Raw genomic sequence first — 20,554 nt, 5'->3', positions numbered from 1 at the left:
AGGAGCGGGCGGCAGCAGCGCTGCCGAAGCTCGCCGGCAAACGGAGGCGGGCTTGGTCCCCGTGCGGGCAGGCCGGGTGCCTCTGGCTGCCGGACTAAGGCGGCGAAGAGCCCCCAGTGCCCTCGGGAAGGGGCACGGACCTTTGGAGAGCAGGGCTGGGGGAGTGCAGAGCTGACGGGCAACACTTAACTGGGGACACCGGCAGCGGGAGAGGGACCGCTTGCTCTCCGCTGAGTGAAATACTACGCTGAAACACAAGGATGGTGCTGACCACAGCTGCACCCCCGGGCGCTGCATCTCTGCCCGCCCTCGGCAGCCGCTCCCCTCAGCCCAGATCCCCGCCCTGAGCCCAGCTGCGCCTGCGCGGCCTGGGCGAGGGCCGGGCGGCCCCCGGCTGCGGTGTGGGCAGGGCCGCGTCCGTGTCCCGGAGACAGCGCGGCCCCGGGCAGGTGGGTGCCGATGGGCGACGGCAGTTTGGCCGCTGGAGCCCGGCGGGGCTCTGCGGGAGCCTCGGCTGGGCAGCCCTGGGGCGGGCGGCACCGTGTCCCCGGCGCCATGTTGTACATAGCAACAGTTGCTAGGCACGGGCCCGCCGCGCTGCCCCGGCTCCGGCCGGGCGTGAGGGCAGCCCGGGGGCCGGCCTGGAGGTAAAGCCCCGATCCTGCCAGGGGTGTGTGGGGAGGCTGTACTGGAGCCGGGCTGTGTCACCGGGAGCCCTGGTCACCGCGGTGCCCGAGAGCTACGCCGGGCAGCTCCTTCCCGGCCACGGGAATAAACGGGAAAAACCGCCGGTGGTGATGAGCTTTTAGTTCTTCTATTCTTCTTTAATTATTTCCTACATTTGTCCCTCTTTCCATGCGACTTCTTCCTTTTCCAGTACTGAAACCGCAAAGTCTTGGGGCAGAATCTCTGTGCAGCACCTAATTATGACCAGTTATTATTTAAGTGATACTGTATTGTAAACGTTTTTTGTGTAACTACAAATTAATGTGTGTAATTATGCAAGACATTAGAACACAATTATTTTAATTTGGTTTATAACTACACATAGTTGTTTTCACATACTAGCTAGTTGCCCTTATTGTATTTCTTCAAAATTAACTGATCGCTTTGTGCACTATGTAAAAGGCGGGGGGGTGGGAGATTTCAGCTCCCTAGAGCTTGTGGTCAATACAGAAAAAGATGCAGATGAGCAGATCAAAGGGACAGGGAGACAGAAATATCTTATTTGAATCCCTCATTTCTTCATTAACAGACTTACTGGAAAAGATTCAGATTCATGTGTAATATAATCAGAGACCCAGAAAATGCAGTCATTGAGGAAAGAGAATTGAATTTATTTTGTCTACCGAGAAGCCAAAGATTTTTGTTCCTTTAGATATGCTGCATTGGTTAATGTCTTCCCTCTGAAAAAAGGAGTGTCCTTCACTATCTTCTCCTTTGTGATTATCCCACTTGGTTAAAACAGGTATGTGTTAAATAAAACAGAGAATGTGATCGGTAAAAATTGGCAATTTTTCTTTAAGAGGTCTTTCTGAATTGTTCTGACTTGCAGTAGAGTTGCATACTCTTAAAAAGCATATCTCATACTTCTGTCAGTAAGCCTCTAGTCAGCAACAGTTAATGTGATCAGGCCTTCAAATCTGATATTTTTTCTTTTACAGGTCTGCTTGCATGAGACAGTGGCGAGTGAGCAATTTTATTCCTTAAATTTGCATTACTTCAAAATGTAACTAGAAGCTTACAGAATCACTTTTTTTTTCTTTTAATATTTAGTTATGGGTGATGCATCAGTACCATATTTTCTGGGTGAAGGAACCACTAAAACATATCAAATACCTATTAGTCATCTGGACTACAAATTCATTGAAAAATGCACAGATGTTAAGCACCTGGAAAAGATTCTCAGGGTATTAAGGTAAACTTATTTTTTTACCTTCATTAATAATTACATTCCTGTTCTGTAAAATTTGAGTGAACCCTTTTCTATTTGTCTGAACCTGTCTGTGACTTTCTAATTTAAAATTAAAGTACAAAGTTAAAGTGATCATGCTCAAAGTGTCCCAATGATAACACTAGAAATCCAAGTCTTTTTTTAACCATCCAAAAGTTTGAGTAGCTCAGTGCTAGGTTTTTTTAAATGCTGCCACTCTGTTTTGGTTCCCTCATGATCCATGTTGCATGACTAGCAATTTCAGATGCCACACCTGTTTAACTTTTGCTTTAAATGACACAAGTTTCTTTTTAATGAGCACTGTGGTGAGAACTTTTGAACAGTGTATGTGGGCATTGGAAAATGATTGAAGGTTAATTGGGATTTTCTAATAAAAATGTTATTAGGTGTTAGTAAAATTGGGTTGTAACAGGAAAATAGTCCTCTGCAGTCACTGTATGGACTACACATGGAGGGAACATGGAGGATGTAGTGCAGTTCTTTTTTGTTAACATTTCTATCTTTGCATTTTAAAGGTCTGGGGAGGAGGGGTGTTACCCTGAACTGACGATGGTTTGTGAGAAGCGAATTGAGTGTTTGGATCCAAGGAGCAGAGCTCTGAGGAAAGATAAGCCTGCAGCCACAGCTTCTGATTTCACAGCTGAAGAATGGCAAGCAATTAATAGTGAACTGATGGTACAGGATCTCATTTATAGTGGGCCATAATACAATCACTGTGATGTATCAATCTTCTTGTGCCTAAGTAGAATATAATTATTTGATTAAAAGAGGAAATTATCAAAGGATTATGTTTTAAAATTTATTTTTTGCTTAATGTCACTGAACATTAACTGCCCATTTTAACTCTACGTGTTGGTTTTTTTTGCAGATCACTTTTTATTCAAAAAAGCACTATTGCTCTTTGTCTTAATTGCTTTTCCCCATTAAGAGCAGTGCTTTTTAAGGATAATTGCTCTACTGCCTTAAGGTAAAAAAAATATTATTTATTTATTTCCAGAGCTGGCTGGCAGAAATGAATGAAGATGATAAGAAATCACAGCTCCTGAGAACAGACACACCAAATGAAAGACAAGATAACTTGCCTCCCATTCGTTGTTCCAGCAGCTGCCTTCCCACTGATCAGGTATCTCCAGTTTTTCTAAAACTGGGAGATTTTATATGTATGAACTTCTAATCATTGTGCCTTTCTTACTAGATTTATTTTGTTAACCAGAAAATAAAAACTTTTGTTTAAGCATTGGTCTCTTGCAAGGGACCTTTAAGCTCCCTTGCAAGAGACCAATGCTTAAACAAAAGTGCTTTCTGTACTAGCATGTGTATTGCAATAATGTTTTAATTCTGATCAAGAATTCACTGCCAAAGCAGATCTCTTTAAACAGCCTTTTATGTTCTTTGATTCATATTTCCAAGTACTGCTTAAGCATGTGAACTAGGCTCCTTCTGGATGAAATTATGCCAGGAGATTTTCTCCAGCTGCCAGCAGGCTTTTTTTCCATGGGACCAGTCAGAAGCCAGTCCAAAACAAACACCCTGGAACTCATACAGTGGGGATGTTAGAGCCTCTGCAGCAATTCTTTTACTCTGTAGCCACTCCTGTACTGGGTAGGCTATGGTGTATATGTAGCCTTTGATTGTGTTGGTACCTTGTGTTGATATTCCCACTGCAGCTGTACAGCATAATTCCCAATTTAGCCCTTAAGCAGACTTAACAAATCTTCATGACTACAGAAAACATATTTACATTTTCCCCCCAGGTATTAGTTTCCTTACATTTTGCTGAGTTTTACTTTTTTCATTTATTTATCTGCCTGAAATATTTTTTTTCTGGCCAGCTTTTCTTGCTAATACTAAATACAGTGCTGCTGAAGTGATTGGCAGACAAGTAGGTGTGGATGGGATTTTTCTGAATTGTCAGGTATTGTCACAAATCAGTTCAGTCTGATTCTCAAAATTATTTTTTTTTAAATTCTGGGACACTGCAATAGGAAATTCATTAAGCATTGTTCTTTTTGGAGGTTTGTGAGTCAGAAACATTATGAAGGGATCCTTACAGGTCGTGTGATCTTTCATACTAATTTCTATTTTCTTGAATAATTATGTATTAGTAAATGCCTGATCTGTGTTCTTATGTTGTCAGAAACTACTTCTTATTGTCAGCTACATAGATGTTGGACCAAGACATTTGGGATAGCTAGGCAGTCTCTGTTATGTGGTATACAAAGAGGCTGGAGATTCCAGTGCATGTTTTATAAGTGCTTAGTATTGAGGCTAAGGTGTGCTTTTGTTTGGTTTGGTTTGTGGTTTGGTTTTTTAATTAATGTGTACTCTTTAATATTTTGCAATGTATGTTCCTCTTGACTGTCCTATTTTGCTGAGATGGATTGTGCCACTATAGCTTTATCCTTGATTCATGTCCTGTGTAATTGCTAGAACAGAAAATGGCTTAATACCATTTTACTGAACTCAGTAAACCCAGTTTAGAATGTTAGCATAAAGTGATGGAAAGTGTCTTGAAATCTTGGATATGCCATGTTACTAAAGAGGATGTGTTCTCCATTCAAAGACAAAATATTCACCTTTTTTTCCCTCTTCCTTTAAACCATGCAGCAGTCTTCACATCAAATTTTGTTCTTTTGCTCTTCAGCTTTTGTTCTCCCTACTAGGTTTTGGTGTTAACATTATTACCCAGGAAACCTAGATATAGCTTTATGCTTTACCTGTGGTATGTGATTTCCATTCCTTTTGTCTAAGCAGACAACCTCTGAGGGAATTGTAACCTGTCCTGGAAGAGAGCAGGAAAGCCTGAAATATTTTATGCAGCACTACAGTTGTATCACCACTAGATTCCCACTGAATAAAAAGAACCTGTTTATATAGCACACACTAAATTTTATACCTGCAACATGAAATCTCAAAAATTCGAATAATGTACATAATCAGCTTTTCTTTTTTTTCCTTTATTTCTTTCTTATAAAGGTATGTGTCATCTTACAGTTTTTAAACATGTTTGGCTAATCAATTGGGACTATAATTATTTTTCAGATTGGCATCATATAATTTTGTAAGTGGGTTCAAGTTTAGAATCATCCAAATTTATCCTTTCTGCTGGAAATAAATGCACAAAGCCGTCCATAATTTTATGTTATTACTTGGTTGGAGACTGTTCATCTGATCTGATACAGAAAAAGTTCAGCATTTTCAATGAATCCAGTTCTGGAAATCATTATTGACCCTAAACCAGTGGATTGCACTAATGGGTACAAATTTGGTAAATGAAAGCATCTTGTTTTGTCTGTAATCACATTTTCTTGCCAATACTATATGTAGGTGTAATTTCAATTCACTACTGATAGTTTGTAACTCTGTAAAGTGTTTTCTTTTAATTGCTGTGAATCCATGGGGGGGATTCAAAAAATGGGCTGAAAAAGAGTAAAATTTTTGCAATATTCCCCTCTATAACACAATGTGGAAATTTCCATTTTACACCCCTCTTTTCCTATCATGCTGCCCAGAACTGTCTTAACGGTCCACACTGCATAATTATAATTTTTGCTGCCTCATTTTGTCCAGGAGAGAAGTAAAGCATGTGTTTAAAGATACTAATATTCAAAAGACTGTATTGATGGGATTTCAGCTTAGGCTTCTTTGCCAAACATGGCTTTCTAATACTGTTCCAGAAAGATTTGCATCCTCAGATACCTCCTCGTGCCACAGCCCAGGGCATGCAAAATGCATACAAGTTTTATGTTATAAAAATCCACCATGAGAGGATTGAATAGCCTTCATGTTGTTTTGGATATTCTGAATTAAAAAATAACAGTGGTTAGCTGCCATAGAATAGTAATGTTTTAGGATGCCCACAGGAGAACCAAGGCCAAGTTGTGTCACCTGTACTGAAGCCAATTTGTAAGTGTTCATCTTTGGTCCAGAAAATGTTCAGTGAGCTTCAAACCCAGTGGGATTCATACATTATGAATTGTAGCAGGAAACATGACAAGCAGAGAGATTTATTTTTTTGAGTTCCATGGCGTGCAAGTGTACATTTTTTATCAAAGCCTCTTGGATGAGATCCTCTGAAATATTATTGATCAGAAATAATATTATTAATCAGAAATAATAAGATCAGATTCCTGACTCTGTTGGAATCACAACTTGATTACAATTATTTCAAATATATGAGACTTGAGATTTTTTTTTAAATGGTGGGTTTTTGAGTCAATGTTTCTTCCTCATTCTGTAAATGTACATGCTGTAGTTCTCTCCCTGAGCTGGAGTTGCATTAGTGTCAGTACCTTATGAGAGTCTCTTCTGAGAGTTGCAGTATTTTTGCTCATTTAAATTAAGGACTTTGGTTGAAAAAAAAAAAACTTGATATTCATTAAAATAGTAATATACACCAGGATGGATATATAAGGATAACTCATGTTTCAGGAAGGTGTATTTAGGAGCTCCCTCCTCTAAACATGTGTTGATCACTGAACATATTTGTCATTTTGTCTTGCTTCCTGAAAGACATAACATTAATTCTGGAGTTATATACTACAAAAATTTGTGTAACCTAACATTATAGATAGTCAGAAGTGTTTACAGGAAGGGTCACATTTGCATTATGTAAATTGAGGTGTTTACATCCAGCTGCAGAAGTATGTCCTCGTTACAGTGTCACCACTGGCAAAGCGAGTTTAGGAAGCTTCTGGTCATTTCTTTGGTCCAGTTTATCACATGCTGAATTGAACTGGTACAGATATTTGGAGATTGTACTGTGATCTCTATCAGATTGTTTAAATACAGAAAATTGTAAATATGCAATTCTACAAAGAATTACACTGGTCTAACTCAGTGAATGCTGGATTGCAAGGTAAGAGGAGGACTGAATGGCCAGGATAGGGAAGATGGGAATATTTTGAACTGGCTGTTCCACTGTGAAATACCTGTTTGGAACCACACCTTGCTATTAAGCATTTTGAAGTCAACAAGCAGGGAGGGGCATAGAAGTATAGTCTCATGACGGAGGTAGAAGAGATGCCAAAGGGGACAGCTAGGGAAATAGAGTCCATTAGTGTAGGAGATGGGTTGAGATACAAGGCAGTCAAATCTGATTGTCAGAACTGATTGTTGCAGGAACATCCTCAAGATAAAATCTTAGGTAAGGCAAGCTTCAATGATAAAGCTTGTCTAAAATCTAAAATGGATGTAAATAATCGTGGAATTGACTTTAGTGAAGTGATAAATGGTAAAAAGAAGTTCAGACACTACTTCGAAGTAATTTATTTGCAAATTTGTTGTGAGTGTTCCAGGGGCTACCAAAATCTGTGCCTGGAATTCTCTTGGGAAAGGGAAGCCTAAAATCAGGTTCTGATTCGCTCTCAGTGTCAAACACCTCATCACAAGGCTGGGTCGTCTGAAGACTGAGTTCTCCCTTGCTATGTTGAAAGGGTGGTTGGGAAGATGGCATCACAAGATACTCATTAGAAAGTTTCACTCAGTGCCTCTGTGATGTGACAGGACAGCGGACAAGAAGTGTGAGACTCAGGAGCCCCTCAGATTGCAATGATTTGTGAAATGCATCAAGATTTTCTTTAAACCAAGATTAATTACATTTTCAAGACTGAACTAAGATTAGTCATGAGTAGTGGTGGTTACTAGGAAAATATGTACTGCAGAAACAACCAAAAAAACCACTGCGAATTCCACTGCAACAAATTGTCTTACAAGATGGCTGTTTGTTTCTCTTTTAGAATAAAAAATTGCAAAACAAACAAAGAAGCAAGAAAAACATACCACGGGATTACAGTGAATGGGACAAGTATGTTTAATTAATTTTATATTTCAGTTTTTAATAAATCTTATTTAACTAGGGAACACTGTATTTTGCAGAAACATAGTATTAAGGTCAGCATTTTAAGGAACTGTAACACTGGTGAAACTTTGGTTTTTCTTAATAAATATTCTGTTAAAATGCAAATGACACATTGTTTTGCTAACAGTTGAGAACAAGTTAGTCTACACTTTTGTACAAGGTGTGTGAAATATAGTAAAGCAGCAGAAAAATAAATAAAAATTGATTACTTAATTGATGAGATTTTTGAAAACAGCTGTAGGGTTATTTAACATGGACCTATAAACATGGACTTGTCTATATCTAAAGCCACAGTTCTACACTGAAAACAAAACTGATGAATACTTACTCCTGCACTGAGCCCCACTAACCTCAAAGAATGAGCTTCAGGCAGGTGCATCAGTTTACTCAGATGCAATTACACTTAAGAGAGGTTTAGACAGTAACTATTTTAGAATGGATGGAGCTCTGATACAAAGACATTCTGCATCATGTAATGGTGGCACATCACCTTCCCAAGTTACGTGACAGGTTCATGCCCAAATTGTTGAATACCGAAAGCAAAAAGCACATTGTTATTCCTGTGTTGCACACTGTAGAAGCTTTTCTGTAGTTCCTGAAATCTGGATTATAATGCTATAGAATCAGAGGGAGGAGGCACAAATTTCCAGTGCAGTAGATGGGGATTTTGTGGGGTTTGGGTAATGAAACTATATCCCAAAGCCCTTACAAAAACCCTGTTCTGCATAAGTTTTGCATATACCCTGTTTTGCATAAGTTATTTTCATGCATGTATCTTTCAGAAATTGGTGCTTTCTGCTCAAATGTGGACAAAGAAATTAGGTTATAAAAATAATTTCTGCAACAATTTATTCTTTCATTTATTCTTTACTCTTGGTACTGTATCTTTCCAAAGTAATTGTACAGATTTTGTTTACAGATTTATGTACACAATCTTCAAGTGCTTTAGCATGCTGATAATAGTACAGATTGTGAATTTTTCCATAGAGGGTATTTATTTTGGATTATGAGTACACTGTTTATTTTGGATTATGAAACAGAGCTGTCTGAAAGATGTTTTCCAATTTAAAGCATATAGTGGTTTTAAAATGCTTTGAGGAAAATTCTAGAGCTTTCAAATAATTGTTTAGGCAATTTCTAAACAAAGAGTTTTGCTTCTTATTTAAAAAAAATATTTGAAATGTGCTTAATTTATAATAAATAGGTAAAAGCTAGCAAAAGATCAGATTCAAAATGAAGAACAATAAGTGTTATGTGAAAAGGTTTTGAGTTGGAGAAATTTTCAAAATAGTATCTTGATTTCAGAAAGAAATTATTGATATTGTTCAGATTATTGTGAAAGGGCTATTTTCCATTACACCCTACACAGAAAAGCAGTAAGAACAATGTTTATGTATAGTGTAGAAATTGATTATTACTATAGTTATTTTACAGTATTACAGCAGCAATATTTCTTTGATATACATTCCTAAACTCTGTTTTCAAAACTGCTTTAGAGCTGCTTTGAAATGTTGTCTCAAGTTTACAGTATAAATTGCTTTGAAGCTGTTTCTTAGGTATTTTGGCCAAGGTTAAAGGGGATGTTTGATAGGGCTGGGATGGAGCCTGATGATACTGTTTCTTAAATTTTACCTGTCTGTTTTGGGGAATATGGTGAGGAGGCGAGGCAGAGATTTTTCTTGGTCACCAATAATTGAATGCAGCCTGTATCTCTTCCTTTGGTTTGTAATGAAAATACAACATGCCTTTCTGTCAGCTGAGGAGTCTTGCCATGCAGAATTATTGAATTGGTCATTTTATGAATTAAAGGTTTGATGTGGAAAAGGAATGTTCTAAAATTGATGAAGACTGTGAAGAAAGTAACTCAAAAGCAAGATTCTTCAGTAGGCCAAGTCTTCCCATAATTGAAAAGAAAATTGACACAACTGGTAATGTCTTAGAAACATAATTTTTCTTTAGTTGTAATACTGTGTTGTAGAGTATGAATACTAATTAAAGAAGTATATAATAAAGTGCCCTTATTTTTCAGCACCTAGAGATGCTAAAAGTTGTTAGATTTTAAAGTGAGCTTGAAGCCATGTTTGAAAAAAATCTAGTCTTGCTTAATAAACAGTAAGATTAGTTGAGAACACAAGGCAAAGAAGTAAAGCATATATCTGGTATTATAAATTAATCATAGAGGTTAGCCAACTGCTTTTTTCTTGCATGCTGAATTGTATGCCTATCAGAAGAATTTAGTGTTTTATTACAGAAAATAAAATACAAATGTTTCTTTTACCAAGCCATGTGCTTTTAAAATAATGCAAACTATGAGATTCAGAGTATTTTATCTGACTGTTTTGGTTACATCTGTGCAAGTTGCTAGTTGTTGTTATGTAGAAATATTTTTTGCTAGGAATGACAAAGAGAGAGAAAATTTTTATTGCTACTCGTGAAAAAGAAAAGGGCAATGAAGCTTTTGCCACTGGCGATTATGTGGAAGCAGTGACATATTACACTCGGTGAGTAAATACTATTGTGTTCTTTTATTTTAATAACTCCTACTTGTGAATGTTGGTTTCAGACCAATGTAATTGAAGCAACTTCTTATTGAAGCAACTAGTGACAATTAGATTATTTTCAAAAGGGCAGAAAGATTTGACAGAAGAATATTTAAAGCACTGATCCATCCTCATATTAATTTTTATTTGTCGGAAGAGAAGGGGCTAGAAAGTGATGGAATGCAATCTGCAGTTGTCACAAACTTCCTCAGATTTTTTTAAACCATTGAGATTCCAAGGGCATGTTTACAAAAATAAAAGGATAATCAGAGTGCTGAGAAACGAAATAATTACAAATGTAATTTAACTCTGTGCTCTGAAATGGTAAGGACTTAAAAACCCCTAGAAATCAGAAAGTGTCAAAGTTGTTGTTTAGAAATTTACAGTACCTGGGAATCTTGGGGTATTAATTACCAGTGTAAATGGAGGATAATGATATGACACTACTGTGAGATGAAATGTAAAGATAATTAATGAGCTATGATATTATAGTGGGATAACCTTGAAAAAAGTATGAGAAAGTTAATACATTTGTGGTCAGTGCAGATAAGTATGGAGAAAATAATGAATAGAAATAGTGTGGAACAGAAATAAAATAAATATTTAAAGATTTATGTTTAGGAATTATCATTCATAATGTCAATGAAGGAGTTAGGGTTTTGTAGAAAAGCTTATGAAAATTAATCTGGAGGTTGCTGATATAGATATGTATATATGTATGTGTGTGTGCACACTTGGAATGATATTCATAGAGCACAAGCTGCTTAACTGAGGCATTTGATGCATGATGCGTTTGGTTTTTTTGCAGCCTAAGGATCTTGTTTTGTTTGGGTTTTTTACACAAACATAAAAAAAGTCTATAGCTGTATTTCATATACAATAAATAAAATACAAATACATAATATAAAAATAAGTAAAAACGTCTGCTTTTGGTACATAAATAAGGTACTAATAACTAAGGATAGGCAGAATCCTTTCTAATGGAGAGTTTTTCCATTTTTGACCCCCATGGAGCATTGTATGCCTTCTGAAATGTATGATAGTGACACCATGCTGTTCTAACTGGTCACTTTTCTAATCCTATCTGCAATCTATTTTCTTAGAGTTATAAATATTTAAGTAAAATATTTTGGAGTGAATTGTTAATAATCTGAAGGGGTCATCTGTGGCTAGAATGGAAAATCACCTCTTCTTCTGACCTCTTCTTCTTACCCATTGGCTTTCTTGGCTGGCTTGTCAGTCTCTTGCCTGTTCCTCGTGTGTGAAGACAAACCTTCATACATTGAATCACTGCTTAGACTAGAATGCATCTCCTCTTCTTCCTCACCCTCCTCCCCTTTTGAAAGAGCATGCACAGATTATCCCACTGGAAACATAGCTGCATAGAGCTTTTATTCTTTTTTTTTGTTTCCAATGTGTTGTGCATTTGTGGAGAAGTATTTGAGATTGTTCTTCAGCCATGGTTTTTTCACAATGAAATTGCGTCTATTGCAGTGTGCTGTCCCCCAGGCACTTCCATTGCTATTCTTTCCAGAGAGCACAGTTTAGGGTCTTCCTTGCAACATTAACAAGGTCGTTGGCAAAGATTCCCTTACACCATTTTGTTATGTGCATCCTAGCTGTCCTTGTTCCTCAGAGATGATCCTGTTGTCACAGAAACTAAAACCCTACCTACAATACCAGCCCTGCAGCCAGACATGGACCTGGACAATTTATCCACTGCTGAATCTTTCCATCTTACAAGCAAGATCAAGGAGAATCCCATGTGTCCTCCCCCACCACCATCCTTTTCATCATAATCCCCAGAGCTGTGTAGTTACTCTTCATCTCTCAGAGTTCCATCTAGCAGTTTCTTTGGAGTCTACATGGATGGCAGGAGGAGGCAGTAGTCTAAGTGACAGATGAGCCATGGCATCTCCTCTGCAACATCTCAGGTCTAAGTCCTGGCAAGCAAGAGGCCTCTGAAGACAGTAAATCTAGTTGGCAGATGGTTGCCTGTGGTCACATAGGAGGGAGTCTCTAACCACTACTGTGGTTAGAATACCAGTATTAATATTCCTATAGCTTCCAGTAGTGAAGTTTTTCTAGATTCACGTTTTCTAACTCTGACTCTAACATGAGCAATATTCCCTTTCTTTTAGGAGTTTATCAGTAATACCAACTGCAGCTGTGTATAACAACAAAGCTCAAGCAGAAATCAAACTTCAGGACTGGGACAATGCTTTACAGGATTGTGAGAAGGTACTAGATATGGAACCTGGCAACATAAAAGGTAAAGTAGAAAATAAAATTTCAATGTAATATTTTACCTCTAGCAAATAAAATGGTACATGTTGTTAGTTGACTGAACTGAGCTTTACATCAGGTCTAAATACAAATAAGGGAACTGCATAGCTCCCCAAAGCAGTTATAGTCGTTCTTTGGGGGTTAGTGAAGTTTTATGCAGTTCATCCTGTTGATATGTAAAGGGAATTCTTACATGGCAGCACGTTTTCCATATGATAACTATAAGCCCTCTGGTATTCATGCAGTGTTTCCATAATACCCACACTGAATTATAAATTAATTTAAAAGTGACATGAAAACAAGCAAAGTTGTTGGTTTATTCCTTTCTGAAGTCAAGGACTTGAATGTAGCTAACTGTATTTGCATGGGTGGAGGTGGAAAATTTGAAAATTATGAAAAGGTGCTTCACAATTCATGACTGCTGCCTCAAAAGATGTCATGTGAAATTGCATCATTAAAGATCATCAAGAAAACAGTTGTTAGTAATATAGAAGTAAGTGCAGAATTTTATAAACTGCACAACTGCACTTATGTCTAGGAAAAACAGTGTATTTTTATTCACTTTATACTTTAAATGCATAAAAATACACTTCATTCTTTTGTAGCTTTGATGCGTCGTGCCACTGTCCACAGTCATCTGCAGAATTACCAGACAGCTATAGAGGATCTGAATAAAGTGTTGTCTGTTGAACCAGAAAATTCTATGGCTAAGGTAAACATCAGTGAGTTGAATATGGCTAGAAAGAGGTTGTACACAGTTGTAGGCTAAAGTGAGTGCAGTTCCTGTTGTTTGATGTAACTATGAGTTTTGAGGACACACTCAATCTGCTGTACCATTGATCAGCTTCCCAAGATCACATGTGGTGGAAATTAGGTATTGAATGTGGCCAGATCTTCTGTTCATGACTTGATTGTGAGGGAAAGCCTTCTCTTTAGTGTAATTTAGGTGCCTAAAACGTTTTCTGCTGAACATGCTTGCAGTATTAGTGTCTTGCTGATCAAAGCTATTTGGAAATTTCTCTTGAAAAGATTCATTGAGATAGGTGCATTTAAGTTTGAGTACATAATGAGAAGAAAAATCCAACAGATGCCAAGCTTTTGTTGTTACAGTGGTAAAGTTTACCCAAAAGGAGGAGAGCTGGATTCTGCTCTTGCTTCAGTGTGGTGTTATAAATTCTCATTTTTCATCTCCAGAGTAGACTGGAAAACCTTTCTTACCTTCTTATAAATCTGGACTCTTCATAACCAATTTTGGCTTTTCAAAGAAAGCCAGATGCTTTCTTTGAAAATTAGGGTCAGGATGTGGTCCTTGAACTACTATTACTCTGGCTGTTAAGGAGAGGATTGGTTTGTGTCCTTTATTGATATCTTAGGGATATTTTGCAGGTTAGAACAGTCCATGCATTTGGACTCTGTGTGTCCTGAGAACCTTCAGTACTGGGCAGTTTTGATAGTAAACTGCTCGTTGTATGTTAATTATGAGTCCATCATACTACTACCCTCCCAATGTTTTTACATATGACTTCTGGATGCTGTGCAATTGTCCCAACTTCTGTCCAGCTCTTGTTGGTGGCATATTGTAAGCTGCTAGCAGCTTGTTGATTCCTGCTTCTTTCCATGGAGTTATTTATTACTATTGCTTGTACCAGAGAAAGTGGTACATGCCTCTTGTGTCAAATTGACCACATACAGCATTTATCCTTTTTAGGGTGCTCCTGGAGCTAAGTTCCTGTCCAGAATAGTTCCTGAGTTTCACATCAAGCAAAGAATTAATTACATGTCTTTAGATCTGAGTTCTGAAAGAGATTTTGGTCTTTTTATTTTCTATTTACAAGACTGAATATCTAAATAGCTTGTGAGTCTGTGATGACAAATTGTACAACAGTCTATGTGAAAAGATGTATCAAATAGGCTGTGCTGAGACTTCTTATAATACCAGACAGAGTAACTCATTTTGATTGCACTCTTCCATTACTTGCTTTGCTGAACAGTGCTTTTGTAGCTGAAAGCAGATATCTGTACTTTGTCCTTATTCATGCCAACTATTATGCCTTGGCTGGCACATACAAAAATGAGAAGTGCTTGGCAGGGCATTTTTTCAAGTTTCTCATTGCTTGGAGAATCCTCAAAACTCTCTTGAGATAAATATGAATGTATGGAACATATGCAGAGTGCATGTTCATATCCAGAATCACTAGCAGAAAAGTGAAGTGGTTGTCAGTAACTGGAATTCTTCAGGGTAGTTTGTCCATGTGAATCTTTGCTTGATCCTGTTCTTGTCTTTTTCTTGAGAAAGTACTGAGGCACTTTCTTGCACAGCATTGAATTACATTCAGAATACCACATAATGCTGGGTGTGTCTTACTCTGCTCTGACAATGTAAAGCGATTTAGTGGTTTATGGGTTACAGTGATAGTGCTGGGTTAACAGTCGGCCTTGGTCTTAAAGGTCTCTTCCAACCTTGATGATTCCAAGTGCAGTTAAAGGGGATGTTTTGAGTAATGGAAAAATATTATGGAATGAGAAGCTGTTTGATCATTTAATTGCAGTTCTTATAAGAGGAGCAAACCTTATCATTATTCCATAGTGTCCTTCTGCTACACTGTTAAGGGACTGTTGTCTCTTGGTTCTTGTTCTCTCAGTTGTATTTTTCCATCAGTTGTCCATCTGACATCAGATTCTCCGTAGCATAAATTTTGATTCTGATTTTAGGCTTTTTTGGAGATTCTCTAGAGAACCTGTTTTCCACATCTCTTCCATGCCAGATCTCACAATCATAAATCTACTTTTTTCCCGTTGAATTTAGTTTTTTTTATTTTTGATAAGCAGTGCAGTCAAGAAAAGTATTTATTTATTTATGTGATATCTTCACACAAAGATGTGAAGATATCTTGTGTCTATTTCTTGTGAGAGAGACAGAAATTGACTATTACTCTTGGTTTGATGCTGACTCTTGTAAAATTCACATTTATTACCATCTTTTAATATTGGCAACATTTATCTTGATAATTCTTCAGGATTTCATGGATTATTTAACAGAATGTATTTGCTGTATGTGAACTGTAATTTATATACATCATAAAAAAACTTCTGCTATTGCTGGTTTTTTTCTCTATTATAGAAAAGTCTGCTAGAGATTGAAGAGAAACTGAAAGGTTTAAAGCCTGTATCTGAGCCTCAAGGCAAAGGAAAAAAAATACTTATTCAAGAGATAGAGGATTCAGAAAGTGGTGAAGGAAGAGAGGAAAATACAGAAGAACGTGAAAGACGTGGTGGAGATAAAAGTAATGTCTTATCATTTCCTACTTTATTTTAACCTAAGGAAAAATAGTTGTCTTTGAGGTAGTAATGTTTATTCACACAATTCATCCATATATTCTTGCAAAGAATTTTGCCTGTTTGAAGACTAAACTTACATTGACTACTTAAAGTAGATCTGAGTGTGAAATCTAGAACCCAGTTTTATTACACATCTTTGTAATTCTTTCTAGAATGGGCATAACAGAGACAAATGGAAAATGTTGCTCTAAATCACCTAGTTCCCTGTGCCCTGTGTAATTTTACACCTGCCCTTTGATGTGGACCCAGTTAAAAATTTCTTCTGGTGAGGGAACATTTTGTGTTCCTGAGATCTTTCTCTCACACAGCTTTCCTGCCTTCCCACCAGCACATTTTTCTCATTTTTCTTCCCATGCTTGCATCAAAGGGTGTAAAAATGATCAAGTATAATTTGTTAACATCTATAATTTTTGTTATTGTTTGTTTTGGAAACTATAATTCTCTTTTTTTTTTTTTTTTTTTTTTTTTTTTTAAGAGCTCATCTCTATGCCCTGGAAGTTTGTATTAGAGGTAAACAACATGTAATTCTTGTAATTCTTGTACTGGATGTAGTTTACAAGCAGTTGAAGTGTATCTCCCATTCCTGGATTAGTGTGTGGTTAACTGCAAGGCTCTTTGGGTGAAGCCACTGGCATAATCAGAATCCATGGCTTGCAAGAGGTGAGGCAGCAGGGGCTAGGAAGGCTTGCATTGGCAGCTTGCTTTTAGATTCAGCTGCATGGCTGGCCTCTGGCCTGCTACAGAGTAAAATCCCTAGGCTGATTTCACCCTTCTCCTTTCTTTTAGTTATGTTGGCTCTTTAAGGTATTTAAAGTCACAGCGGTGGCTTTTATGTTTTCTGTGTTTTATCTTGAATCTAAATCAGTCTGTGGGTTTTGCAGCTTAATCATGAATGTATGACTGTAAATGTGTGATATAATAATGTATTACTGGCACACAAGATTAGGGAAAATATATTTTCCCATATCAGTTAGTGTCTACCAAATCTCCTGAGCTAAAACCTTGGAAGAAAGGAGTGCATCATGTCCCTAGCCTTAAATGTCTGTTCATTTGGGGGTGTTTTCTATTGTGAGCATTCAGATGACTGTGTGCCTTCTAGCTCCATAGGAAGACTTCCATTCTGTTGATGAAAGGTTAGGCCTTTAAACATAGGGAAGATTGTCAGTTGACACCAAGGTGTTCCTGTGATACACAAAAGTACTTCTGAGATTTAAGTGGAAAGTATTTTCATAGATTACACTGTATTTTCTTGTACAACTGGAAACAAAGATGAATTCAGTTCAGTTAATGAATAAAAATGTTCTTTGAATCTAACAGCAATAAGTAGACTAAACCTCTAGTCCTGTAATCACAGGCAGTCCAGTAGTCCATGTAGTCCAGTCATGTAGTCACATTTATTTCGCATTCTAATTGGTAACCCTGATGCATTCCTACTGAATTTACAATTTAGAGATTGGAAAAATTTTGGTTTTGTTTTCTTTAGGGCTGAAAAGTTGATTTCTGAACTTTAAACAAAAAAGTCTAAGTAGAGTGTAGTCTCTCTTCATCTTCTATGTAGCTGAAAGCAAAAGTAAATGGAGCCCTTTCTGTACAATAGAAACAGAAAATTGCTTGCATCCTAGAAATACAAAACCCAGTATTCAGGCACTGCAAAAACTAAAAATCATGTGCTTGACAAAGCACCTGGTATTTTGACATGTTTCCAGAAGTTATAACCTCAAGTAATAAATACAGTTTAAAGATAAATTGATACATTTTAAATAGCCCCTTTTAATTAAGACAAATTTGTTGAGCTGTGTGGTATATAATTGATCTATTGCAATATTAAATAATATAATATGTAATATATTATTATATATTATATAATAGTAAACACTCACCAAACTTCAAATATTCCTGTTAGAGTATTCAGTGGGGATTTCTTTAGTTTTATGATGGTCCTTCCATTTTAAGTTTGCTATTTTAGTAATAACATAAATTAAAATTCTTGCTTGTGTGTATTTGTTGTCATTCTGGTCAAAATTCCATCCAGACTTTTCATTACCTTTCTTCAAATTCTCCTTCAAATTTTTAAGGTGTCTTGAATTTTTTTTTCCTTAAGAAAAGTTCAGAAGTATTGGTATTTTTTTAACCCAGAATACTGCTTTAATTTCTCTGTAGAGACCAGTACAGGAACATTGCTTTTAAAGACTGAAACTAAAAGACAATGAGAATTATATTTGAGAAGTATAGCTGTACATTTTTTGCATGCTGTTTACTCAGACTTGAAGTATTTAACCAATTAGTATTACCCAGCAGCTACATAAGGTAACTATCAGCATTCCTATTGTCAGGGGGACTCCAGACTCCAAATGCTATAAATGCTTCCTGTTTAATCCAGGACTGGTTCTGTGCACTTCATCTTTAGGGAATTTTTTCCTGTATTCAGGAATTACAGATTATTCACATTAATAACATTCACACCACATATTGTGTGCCTGCCTTGCTTTCTCTTTGTCTCTAGAAGCTGGGATGCTCTTTGACAGTGTTTCACTATGTTTTGTAAAAGCTTGTCCTATCACCTGTTAGTCTGTGACATTTAAATTATTTTTTTTTCTGTTTTGGTGTATGTAAAATGAAAGTATTTTAGCATGTATGTTAAGGAAGTTTTTAATATACTGGTGTCTTCATTCATCTGCCCAGCAAGCCTTTTACCACCATTCTCCCTAGCAAATAGACTTTAAGACTTTTTGGTGTATTTGGTACCATCAACTGGATGAGTGGGTGGGTGGATGTATCAAATATAAATAATTTAAGTTTTACAAAAATGTCTGTGTGGGTAGATTTAGCCTATCATTGCTCCCTCTGTGGAGTATGAACTTACTATTAAGTATGGTATTTCAAAACAGGGATCTCAGCTAGGTAGGAGGCACTAGAGGATTTGTTGTTTCTACAAATCTTATCCTTTCCTATCCTGTTCAGTTTGATTGCAGTAACATTTTGTGTGTTCAAAGAAAATATTTCTTTCATTTTGGACCGCCTGGAGTTCATCCATGCTGAGTCAGTGTCAGATATTTTGTTAAAGTCAATTGAAAATATTGTTCCAATAGTTGAAAAAATTCTGTTGGGCAGATAAGAACATCAGGTTAAGGGAAGGGGAAGATAGCATCTTAATTGTACCAAAAGGCAGAGTTGTTGTGTTCTTAGTAGTATTGAGAGGCTCTGCAGAAATCTGTCTTTGAATACTGTGGTGGTAATCTGGTAGGAATTCAGGTGAATATGGAAGATAGATATTTTATTATCTAATACCCTTATTCTATGATTTTTTCCTAAATAAATTTGTAATAAATAACAGTAAAGGTTGAATGATTACAAGTATGCATAAAAGGATTTTTGACATGGTTAAATGAAATCTTCTTGAGAAGGATTTATAAGCTTTTATCCTGCCTATTCCCTATTATATTTGAGGAGAGTTTTGTATAACGTTACAAGTTTGATAGCTTGTGATCTAACTTTAACACGCAGGCATTTGATTTGGTCACGGCAGATCAAAGCGTCCGTGTTGTAATAGGCGGTATTTAAAGAGTTAATGTCAAGGTGAGCCCTGTACCATTCTGACACCTGAACAGGGGTTCCCGTGTGCCCAGCAAGGGGCAATGAGGCTTCGTAGTAATCCCTTCTCAGTAATACCTGCAGGTTACTTGTAAGGAGGAATTTTGTGTGTCCTCAGCAGTGTTTTCCGAGGCAGACAAGCCCCCCTGGCGCTGGGGTGCCGCGGGCTCGGCTGTGTGTCCCTGTGCCGCCCCCCCGTGCCGCGGCGGGCCGATGGTTCGCGCTGCTGATGCGGCTCTAACCCGCCTCATTAACGCCCTCGCAGGCTCCGGCGCGGCAGCGGCGGCGCGGGCGGCGGCCGGGGAGCCCGCGATGGGCAACGCGCACAGAAAGTCGCACGGCAAAGGCAAGGCGCAGCAGGACAGAGACACGCACAAGCACAAGGACTCCGCTGAGAGCGGGGGGAAAAAAGGCGCGTCAAAGAAGAAGTCGGAAAAGCATTTGTCGGACCACGAAGGCGAAGTTAATGGCTTTTTACGCAGCGATGAGAAGAGTGAAAGCGCCGAAGCTGAGGAGATCTCCACACCGCATAGGGAAGGCTCTCATTCGGCTGGTGGTGGCAGCTCCACTTCACTTCCTCCTACTGCAGCAAAACTAAAAAGTGAAGGAAACGAGTTATTTAAGAGTGGACAGTTTGGAGAAGCTGTGCTCAAATATTCGGAAGCAATTGAATATGTCACTGGTCTTGGTGAGTGTAATACCTTATACTTTAAATCTAGAACTGTTTAGATGATTTAAAGGAAGTACAAGTGAATGAATTTAGCCTGACCCTGGATTTTTGACAGGAGTTGCCATGCAGTAAATCTTGCATCATTTCAGTAGACAGCAATTCACGTGACAGAAGATACAGAATGATGAGTGAAATAATGTTTTAATTTTCTAGGGGTAGAGCTATTGACATTTATGTTTGAATACTTACATACTCCAGGCGACATGATCAAAGAAGGTCTTTACTGCTTTGCAGTGTCAGCAAACTGCATCGCT

At 37.7% G+C, this 20,554-nt stretch overlaps 1 protein-coding gene across 3 annotated transcripts in view; it reads left to right on the top strand.

Annotated features, from left to right (window-relative positions):
* Positions 1-292: 292 nt before the first annotated feature.
* Positions 293-20,554, top strand: part of SPAG1 (sperm associated antigen 1) — a 37,715-nt gene continuing 17,453 nt past the window's right edge. Inside the window, exons 1-11 of one of the 3 annotated variants that reach the window (XM_071421491.1) lie at positions 293-449; positions 1,777-1,918; positions 2,470-2,629; positions 2,952-3,077; positions 7,693-7,760; positions 9,624-9,742; positions 10,210-10,315; positions 12,496-12,626; positions 13,246-13,352; positions 15,762-15,924; positions 19,836-20,258. In XM_071421491.1, the coding sequence (XP_071277592.1) occupies positions 1,779-1,918; positions 2,470-2,629; positions 2,952-3,077; positions 7,693-7,760; positions 9,624-9,742; positions 10,210-10,315; positions 12,496-12,626; positions 13,246-13,352; positions 15,762-15,924; positions 19,836-20,258 (1,543 nt within the window). In that variant the 5' untranslated portion in view covers positions 293-449; positions 1,777-1,778. Of the gene's footprint in view, positions 450-491; positions 795-998; positions 1,469-1,776; positions 1,919-2,469; positions 2,630-2,951; positions 3,078-7,692; positions 7,761-9,623; positions 9,743-10,209; positions 10,316-12,495; positions 12,627-13,245; positions 13,353-15,761; positions 15,925-19,835; positions 20,259-20,554 lie in introns of those variants that run through there. The other 2 variants (XM_071421493.1, XM_071421492.1) reach the window with 2 other exon arrangements.

This window comes from Agelaius tricolor, unplaced genomic scaffold (genome assembly GCF_023055355.1).
Source record: "Agelaius tricolor isolate 1412-34295 unplaced genomic scaffold, bAgeTri1.0.p SCAF_2, whole genome shotgun sequence".
Classification (NCBI taxonomy): domain Eukaryota; kingdom Metazoa; phylum Chordata; class Aves; order Passeriformes; family Icteridae; genus Agelaius; species Agelaius tricolor.
The sequence above is the reverse complement of the archived record's forward strand: the minus strand, read 5'-3'. Positions and strand labels throughout refer to the sequence as shown.